At 31.0% G+C, this 10,167-nt stretch overlaps 2 protein-coding genes across 2 annotated transcripts; one reads left to right on the top strand and one right to left on the bottom strand.

Annotated features, from left to right (window-relative positions):
* Positions 1-1,798: 1,798 nt before the first annotated feature.
* On the top strand, positions 1,799-4,523 carry LOC122605650 (cell division control protein 2 homolog). Its single transcript, XM_043778605.1, has 8 exons — positions 1,799-1,824; positions 1,899-2,080; positions 2,330-2,450; positions 2,538-2,705; positions 3,077-3,270; positions 3,736-3,823; positions 3,908-3,961; positions 4,081-4,523. Exons 1-8 carry the CDS (start codon positions 1,807-1,809, stop codon positions 4,165-4,167), a joined length of 912 nt encoding a protein of 303 aa, XP_043634540.1. The 5' UTR covers positions 1,799-1,806; the 3' UTR covers positions 4,168-4,523.
* A 4,799-nt stretch (positions 4,524-9,322) lies between these two features.
* On the bottom strand, positions 9,323-9,925 carry LOC122604869. Its single transcript, XM_043777732.1, has 2 exons — positions 9,824-9,925; positions 9,323-9,775 (listed from the first exon to the last, which is right to left on the bottom strand). The coding sequence occupies exons 1-2, from the start codon at positions 9,923-9,925 to the stop codon at positions 9,323-9,325; spliced, it is 555 nt and encodes a 184-aa protein (XP_043633667.1).
* Positions 9,926-10,167: the final 242 nt, after the last annotated feature.

Below are 10,167 nucleotides of genomic sequence, written 5' to 3'. Positions count from 1 at the left end.
ATAGGTTCGATTTTGGTGTGGCAATTCTGTTCCATCCAAAGCCATCTGCTTCGATGTTCACGTCCACTCTGTTCCAGAGGTCGTGTCTCGCTCTTCTCACTAAAAAACCTTACTCCGTGTCATCATTTCAGTTCCAACAGTTCCCCTTGTCTCAAGATGTTGATGTGAAAGCATAGTAATCAGATGAGCCAACTCCTCCTTTCTTCGGTTCTACTCGGTTTTCTATTCCAACCCCATTCCCAAATAACGCCACCATTGATTTCTTTGTAGCTATCCATCAATTGACAACAGTGCTTCTTCTTTTTTGCTAATCGATTATCAATGGGTGCCGATCCCTAAGCGACCCATGACTAGTCCACTTGTCTACCCAAAACATTGTTTTATTCCTGAACGTGTTAAAAAGTTAAGCTTCAAGTTAGGATTCATGTTAGTTGAAATGGATCAAATGTTTCGTGTTAATAATATGATGTATGCTTACAGACAAAAGAAAATTTATACTAACAAATGAGTAAGGCTGCTAAGATTTAGTGCTCTTAAGGTGTTTAATGAAAGTCCTGAGAAAGAAGAATACGAATGGTCTGGCACGAGAGTATGTTAAACATACTTAAGTGTTGTCGGTTAACCAGTTCCAGACTTGAGTCATGCCTCTACTCGCCGGCCCGTTTAAGTTACACATATTATGGCATTTTCCATTTGGGACGGGGGTTAGGTTTTTTGTTACAACTTCGAACTGCCAGATAATCTACTCAAGTGTGTCAGGAATATCTAGCTCTGCGACCGTCGTTCCTCTAACTTGTTAGTTGTTTTGCTCTCAAGCTACCCCTCATAAAATATACTAGATTAAGGTCTTTTAGTTTTCTACCAATTCTGGTTATCCTGAAACATGCCAATATCTTCTGGTAAGACTCAGCTGGGAGATGAATGTAGCCACTTTGGCAGTGAGCCAATGAGATGAGTAGGGGGAGAAAGACGGGCTCTTTGATGGAATTAGGTATGAAGGTTAACCATATAGAATCATGGTAGGGTCCTCTTAAGAGTGAACAGCTGATTAATCCATCATAATAACATGGATCAATGTGACAAGCTGCCTGATCATAAAAACAAAGTAAACACAGATGCTCTGTTTTGAGAAGGGCATTACTATGATCACTAAAGTTGGGAAACATGTGCCATATAATTTCGACACAAACTTTAGATTGTCGCTTTTAAGTTTATTATACCATGAAGAGGATCTGCAAATATGAAATATCATGCCAAATATTATTGTCCAACTAAGGATATGATGGATCTATGCTAGTTTTTACTTATGAAGGATGATACTCTTTATCTTGATCAGTGTAATTGTGATTAATGTCTCAAATGGTCTAAAATGTATTATCGACTTACTATTTTGAGGGCCCATTTTCTATTCTTGATCCGGGCCTTGGATTTTTTTACATTCACGGAGACGGCCCTTATCAATAGACCTATTGATTCATAAAAGATAGGGATGACTACTGTAGTTTATGTGGTGTTATTTTGAGAAAAGTTTTAATTACACCACATAAAAACTCTTAATGCTGTGTGTTCAATTTACTTGTTATGCACAGTTACACTTGTAAGCCATTAATTGCTCAATTTTGTAAGTGTGATTGTTCCCGAAAATTAGGGACGTTAAGAAAAAATTTAATTTATTGTGAACTTCTTGATGGGGTTAGGGTTGTGAGTTTGAATCTGCCCATTGAATTTATAATTCTGATTTATTGTGAACTTTTTTTTGTCATTGAATTTAGGGTTGTGAATTTATAATTCTCATTTGCATATAATATGATGGAATTGGATCAGGTATGCGTTTCAGGGTCTCCAAATGATTTTGTTCTAGATTATTCATTTATTCATATATATCTCTACCACTGCAGTACAAGATACTTGAGAAGATTGGTGAAGGAGCATATGGTGTGGTATACAAGGCTCTTGACACAAAGAACAATGCGATTGTTGCTGTGAAGGAAATTCGCGTCCCTAAATATGATGGCATACGGGCCTCAAATCTAAGAGAAGTGGTGATTTTGAAAACATTGCAACATGACAACGTTGTCAGGTACACTGAGTTATATAATCATACTAATGTTTTGAGTGGTCAGCTTGAGAATTATATAGATTTTAAAAGTTCTGCATGTGCCACTTTCTCCTTCACTACTTTTTCCTGTGTTTGTGCCCATGCCTTGCATAATCTGTTAGAGATCAATGTAACTAATCAACGATCGTTATTCCCTACATCACGTATCTTTGTGGTGTTTGTGTCGTCAATGATTATATATCGACTTGAATTATGGTTGTTTGGTGGCAGGGTGCTTGATGTCGTGTACACTCATAAGGGACTGTATTTGGTTCTTGAGTACCTAGACGTAAACTTAGAGAAACACATGTCCTCTTGTCTAAGATATTCCGATGATCCCCATCTTATTAAAGTGAGTAAATTATTTCAAACTTTATAACAATATTTCTAGAATTTTAAAAACACGAGTGTCATCTTTTTGTGTTCTTTTATCCTTCAGGTGTTTCTGTACCAACTTTTACGTGGTATTGCTTATTGCCACTCTCATGAGGTGATGCACAGAGATCTAAAGCCTGAAAACCTGTTGATAGATCTTAAAACAAAAACTCTCAAGCTTGCAGACTTCGGGTTCGCTAGGTTTATTCGTTACAAGCCCTTATCACTTGAGGTAATTTAAATGATATAGAGTTTTCCATATCATATGAATGATATTGTATATTTCAGTATAAGAATCACCTTTATTCACTTTTTTTTTTAAAGAACGGCAGAAATTTATTAAAAAAGATTTCTAACAAGATGCTAGAAATCACAATACAAAGTCTAGAGCATCTTTGTTCACTTATCTATCATCACACTATTGTTTTGTCAACTACTACCTAGTTAGGCCGTGCACATGTTTTATTTCACCTTCCATGAGTAAGGGAAAACCTCATTCTTTTACCCCTTAACACTCTTTGTCACGTTTTGGCAATATTTTTTCATGCAATAAAATCAACACCATTTGATAAATAATACTTAAGTGTTTGTATAATTTTCTAGGTAATGACGGTTGCTTATACACCGCCAGAAATTCTTCTTGGATCTAAGGAATATTGCTTTAGTGCTGATATGTGGTGCATTGGTTGTATTTTTGCTGAGATGGTAAATCGCAAAACACTCTTTGGTGGAGACTCCAAGATTCGTCAATCAGTTAAAGGAAATTCTCAAATTCGCCAACTCTTCCATATTTTCAAGTAATACATTTTTTTAATTATTTTGTTTTTCTGTTTGTGTGTGTATATAGTTGTTTCCGTGTGTACAAACATAATTACACAATCCCGCCCGGCCGCACCCGGGGGGGGGGGGGGGGGTCATACCTTTAACCAAAGTGTATTATAGACTGTTTCGATAATAACCTTCGACAAAGAGAGCTTCCATAAATTGTCATTTTTTAAAATCAATGGTTGATTATTATGCTACATCAATTATTAACTTTTTTAGTGTTCTTACAAAAAATTTTTAATAACATTCTGACATAGAAGTTCTAATGGTTCTCACTTCTTACATGAACCTTTTCCTGTATATGTATATATATATATATATATACAGTTATGAATAAAGGCAACTCCATAAAAAGATAAATATGTATGTGTGGTTGGAGTTGGGGGGATGCTTGCCTTTTTTCTAATTCATATCTTATGGTTGTTCTTTCATTATAGAACCATGGGTACTCCAAAAGAGGATACATGGCCAGGAATTACTTGTCTGCCCAATTTTATGCCGACTTTTCCGGAGTTTGTTGCAAAGGTAAATAGTTTTCACCGTTAGTACATCTTAGAATGTGCACCATGTTGTTTTTTTTTTCTCTCAAATAACATTATCTACATTCAGGACCTTGCAGTTGTTGTTCCAGACCTTGATAAAGTGGGCCTTGATCTCCTACGTGTAAGATCAACTAGTTACTTATAAATTTTCATTAGTTGCATTAGTGATAGCATGTTTCTTGTCTGTTAATATATTGAAAAGGTGGTACTTAATTATGGCTTTGTATGGCCATGTTTCAGAAAATGCTATCAGTCCATCCGAGTAGCAGAATTACTGCTAAGTTGGCATTGGAGCACGAGTTTTTCAAGGGTATTTCATTTCCTTAAAAGCTGTTATTTTGTGAGATATATACGCGCATATAGTATTCTGGGAGATTTTTTTTTTTCTACCTGTGGGACTACTTTGATCAATCGACAAAGACCCACTAGCGTCAATGTAGATCCCGGACGAAAGCTCTTATTACTTTCCTGAACCGTGGTGCCATGGTGGTAATAAACACGTATGGAAGAAGTTTCTGAATAGAATAGATGAATTGAGGACTTGAGGTAGAAATGTTTTCTATTTCCTGCAAGTTAGAAATGTTTTTGAACATGAAATTGTGGTTTAGATTCCGTATCTATACTCTTTAGTTTAATAACCCTATGAATTATTTTGTATCAATTTAAATTAGCAAGCACTTGATTTGGCGGTTGGAAAATATATTGTCATAAATTGGCTTATGATAATAAGTAACTTGATTATGTTTCATCTTTTTTGTCATCCATTTTAACCATCAAGTCACATGATGAGTTGTATTTCCGGCAAACTAATTTATATATGTGGGTGTGAATAACCTTTCCATCTTAATAATAATAATAATAATAATAATAATAATAATAATAATAATAATAATAATAATAATAATAATAATAATAATAATAATAATAATAATAATAATAATAATATAATAATAATAATAATAATAATAATAATAATAATAATAATAATAATAATAATAATAATAATAATAATAATAATAATAATAATAATATAATAATAAAATAATAATAATATAATAATAATAATAATAATAATAATAATAATAATATATAATAATATAATAATAATAATAATAATAATAATAATAATAATAATAATAATAATAATAATAATAATAATAATAATAATAATAATAATAATAATAATATAATATAATAATAATAATAATAATAATAATATAATAATAATAATAATAATAATAATAATAATATAATAATAATAATAATAATAATAATAATAATAATAATAATATAATAATAATATAATAATAATAATAATAATAATAATAATAATAATAATAATAATAATAATAATAATAATAATATAATAATAATAATAATAATAATAATATAATAATAATAATATAATAATAATAATAATAATAATAATAATAATAATAATAATAATAATAATAATAATAATATAATAATAATAATAATAATAATAATAATATAATAATAATAATAATATATAATAAATAATAAAATAATAATATAATATAATAATAAAATAATAATAATAATAATAATATAATAATAATATAATAATAATAATAATAATAATAATAATAATAATAATAATAATAATAATAATAATAATAATAATAATAATAATATAATAATAATAATAATAATAATATAATAATAATAATAATAATATAATAATAATAATAATAATAATATAATAATAATAATAATAATAATAATAATAATAATAATAATAATAATAATAATAATAATAATAAAATAATAATAATAATAATAATAATAATAATAATAATAATAATAATAATAATATAATAATAATATAATAATAATAATAATAATATAATAATAATATAAAATAATAATAATATAATAATAATAATAATATAATAATAATAATATAATAATAATATAATAATATAATAATAATAATAATAATAATAATATAATAATAATAATAATAATAATAATAATAATAATAATAATAATAATAAAATTGGCTATTGAAATAACATAAATATTACTCGTATATTATATCTTATATTAAGACTTAAGAGAATAAGGTGAATAATGAAATTGATTAAAAAATATAGAGAATTAGGGGTGAGAAAAACCGAACCATAAATCGAATAAACCATAAAAACCGAAAAAACCAATGGTTTTCGGTTTTGATTTTCTAAAAATCGAATGTTTTGGTTTGATTTTTGTTTAATATGAAAAACCGAAAAAAAAAAAACGAACCGAATAAAAAATATATATTGTTTATATTATTTTGTATTTATGTCCTTTTAATACTCATTCTCATTAAACATATTAATATATTTGCTTTTGTTAGTGTTAAAACAATATTAACTATATGTTTTATGTGAAAAATACAAGTTTATTTGAAATAAATATTAGAAGTTTTTTCAACTTATTTTGATGGATTTATTGTCAATGTTATGTTGTTTTTGCTACATATATTTTTTGGATAAGTTATTGAAGTTGTAGTATAATCATTTGGTATAAACTTTAATCTTTTTAACTTAAGTTGGCTCAAACCCACAAATAGTTAAAAACCGATTAAAACCGAAACGAAAACCAAATGGTTTTAATTTTCAAAAGCTGAATTATTACGGTTTGGTTTTCGGTTTTAATCAAAATTCAATCAAAAATGAATCGTACTCACTCCTATAGAAAATTACATACATCCCTTTTAAAGTTTAACTTATTACATAGACACCCAAGCTAGGTATAGCTTAACAAATGCAAAAAATAAATATACGGTTGGTAACATGGTAACATGTTGTTGTTTTTAACTTTCTCCCTTACAATAGTTTCATCAAATGATTGACTAAAATTTTTTTAATAAAAAAATTAGTTATAGAACTAGCAGCATGAATGTTAAGCCTTTAGTAAATATACCCGCAGTTGTCATATAAACTTATATATTTATCCAATCATATTTACAACATTATAAATATACAAATTTATGACAAGGTTACCCTTTCATCGATAATAATAATCATTCATCAAGTATTCCATCCATTCATAAATACAGATAAAATATCGTATAACATTTGGAGGGTTTGTATACATTTGAATAGACTTTAATTGACTTAATTTGTAAACAGATGGCCCGTTTCTATGTTACTATCCCTATAGCTTAATTTATTTTACCAATTCAATTCCTTTGAATCAAAATTGTGAAATCAAAAAACATTACAAAGGGTTGATTGGAAAGTAAATATACCCGCCCCCGCCATCTTAGATTAAATACATTACAAGGCAATGTTAGAATGATGAAGACTTATCTAAAAAAACCTATATTTGTATTATATAAACGGGCTGATTGGAAAGCAAATTCAACGGCTTAACCAATTGCTAAAAAAATTATTGCATTGATTAAGAGAGTAAGAAGACTATGTAACAGGATTCTTCGGTTTTTGGTCGGTTCAAATAAGTTAGACATCTTATTACAAAATGAGGTGATGTATACGCATTTTAATAAGTAACCAGACTGCATTTTAATTTCTACCCATATTTATGAATGGTTCATTTTGGTTTATGTTTCAGCTTTAATGACTTATGTAGGTTGAATAAAAGGATCGGGCTAAAGGGAAATGGGTCGAAAGGCACCCAAATTATTTCCCAACATTGTTATTGAATAATGAAACATTGTTAATTAAGCTAAAGAATAATAGATCGACCTCTATATTCAGCATCGTAATCCTTTAAATGAAAGTCAAGATACATACAGTTGACTATCATCTTCAATTAAAATGCATAATTTTTGAATTTACAGTCTTTAGATTACTTATTGTTTTTGTTTTATGTAGACATATACATATATACAAATATATTAACTGCTTACTATACTTTGGCCAACTGATCGAGAGGTTTACTTGATTAATCTATAGGAATTTTTCTTGATCTTACACAATCAGTCCATTACAAATAAATCGTAACCCAAATGGACCTGTTCATAAGTATACACGTCGATTTTCACCTCTAATTAATATATCTTTGTGTAACTTTTTTGTATACTGTTTATTTCGACAATGATAGGTCAGCTTTGACTGTTAATGTACCCCATCCTACATATTCGATCTGTTGTGTATTAACTATGATCATCAACGTACCATTATATATATTTAAGTAATCATTCCAACATAGAACGTACCAAGTTTCAAATATTAATATATGGTATCTTCTCCCACAATGTAGTATGTATCGAGTAAGAGGATAATATATATGCGCTTGTATGATACAAATATAGTATGAACTTAGGATTGATAGAAATGCTTTAATTTTTATGATTAGTGATTAATTAAATATATACATACACTTAGCAACAACACAACAACAACAGGACCCAATCCCTGCGCAGGGTATGGGGGAGGTAAGCTGTAAACAGTCTTACCTATACACAAAGATGGAGAGACTGCTTCCATAGGGACCTCCGGCCACAAAAGAGTGCAAGACGGAAAATGAGAAATGTTTAGAAAATCAAACCTGTCTGCCGAGAATCTGAAAAGAAGAAATACCTGTCTGCTGGGTCCGGCTACTATGCGGGTCGAACGTTTATCACTCATGCGTCCTACCGATATCTTAGAAACATGTTTGACAATACAAATACAAATACGAAAGCCACCATATTGGGTATATTAAACAACATAAAAGTAGCAAACTAATACGTAACTCGAACAAGTAGTGGGAAACAACAAGACAAACATACAAATAAATAAATAAATAAGAAATGACAAAACCTGAAAAGATCCTGATTGAGCCAAGGCAGTAACTACTTCTAAACAACCTGTGGAAAAAAGGACCTTAGGCCACCTAGCTATCCTAATCCTAATCCTCTCACCTGCTCTTCTAAACCAATAAACTAGTCCTAAACCCCTAGTCCTCTAGATAAACTCTCATTGGTCATGTCCCCCGACAGCCATCTTGGGGGAAACAAACACAAGAGTAACCTCCCCCCTCGGTTTAGGCCTCTCGAGACACAAGGCTAAAAACCCCTACGAAAGGTCACAGAGAACCAAAGTCTAAATAAAAAGTCTACTTAATCTAAAACCCATATGCCTTACCCTCGCATTCCACTACCTCTACCTGGAAGCTCCTCTAACGCATTCAGAATTCCGTACTTCCACCTCCATCTACCTACCACTCTTCCTGTCACGTCAAAGTCCTCTGTAGCGTAACTAAGCCACTTCTCTAGGCCAAACCCTCACAAACCTCCTTTGGCAAGGCAATATGGGAAAAGAAGACTATCTAGGTCGTCCAAAAGTCCTACCCTAACCTACTATTCTACTCTAATCCTAGTTCTCCATGCCGTCCTATCCGACGTCATGTCCTCCGACAGGCCAAGTTCAATTAGATCCTTCGCTAATCGATCCTCCCACCTCATCTTTGGTCATCCCCTTCTTTGTATGCCATCCACGTGAATAGACTCCGCTCTCCTTAGTGGTGCAGTTTAATCCCTTCTCCTAACATGGCCAAACCATCTCAAGCGCTCTTCTCTTAGCTTGTTAGTGATGGTCCCTACTTTAAGTTCTGCTCTAAAAACTCCCGTCGGGATCCTGTCTGCTAAGGTCTTCCCGCAAGTCCACCTTAACATCCTCATCTCAGCCACCTCTACTCGAGCCGCTTGGGCTTTCGTCATCGCCCAACATTCTGACCCGTATAACATAGCCGGTCTAATAGCCACTCTATAGAACTTCCCTTTCAGCTTTAGCGGGATCCTCTTGTCGCACATGACTCCCGTAGCTGCTCTCCACTTCATCCATCCGACTTGGATTCGATGTGTCACATCTTCGTCTATCCCACCCGATTTGTGTATCACTGATCCCAGGTATCTAAAAGACTCCTTCGGACGCAATATGCGGCCCCCAATGCTAATAACCTCATCCCCATTTTGTCTTATCTCCTATTTATCGAAGTCACATCTAAGGTATTCTGTCTTCTCTCGGCTCACGCACAAACCATGGTCTTCAAGGGCTTCTCTCCATTTCTCTAGCCTCTGGTTTAGTTCCTCCGTCGATATCGCTATCAGCGCAATGTCATCGGCAAAAATCATACACTTAGCAAATGTTATGTTATTCAAAATTTAAAGAGATTAGAGTAGCAAATATATAAACAATGCACAACATGTGTAACCAACTTCAATGATTCATTCTATAATATGTAACAACAACCTAATTTAACCGATTTATTACATGACTTTGAAAAAAAAAAAGAAAAAGATGTTAATGTTTAAGACATTCTTCGATTCCCCCAAAACCAATGATATATCAACTTATTATATATAACATTAATTTG

This window comes from Erigeron canadensis, chromosome 6 (assembly GCF_010389155.1).
Source record: "Erigeron canadensis isolate Cc75 chromosome 6, C_canadensis_v1, whole genome shotgun sequence".
NCBI classification, from domain to species: domain Eukaryota; kingdom Viridiplantae; phylum Streptophyta; class Magnoliopsida; order Asterales; family Asteraceae; genus Erigeron; species Erigeron canadensis.
This window is presented reverse-complemented; position numbering and strand designations above follow the sequence as displayed.

Bases quoted from the DNA above. Each gene is read 5' to 3' on its own strand.
- LOC122605650 (XM_043778605.1), top strand. The intron at 2,706-3,076 runs GTAATTTAAATG...ATAATTTTCTAG, and splicing joins ACAAGCCCTTATCACTTGAG to GTAATGACGGTTGCTTATAC. The intron at 3,271-3,735 runs GTAATACATTTT...CTTTCATTATAG, and splicing joins CAACTCTTCCATATTTTCAA to AACCATGGGTACTCCAAAAG.
- LOC122604869 (XM_043777732.1), bottom strand. From the start codon at position 9,925: ATGATTTTTGCCGATGACATTGCGCTGATAGCGATATCGACGGAGGAA. The intron at 9,776-9,823 runs GTGAGCCGAGAG...TTCGATAAATAG, and splicing joins TTGAAGACCATGGTTTGTGC to GAGATAAGACAAAATGGGGA.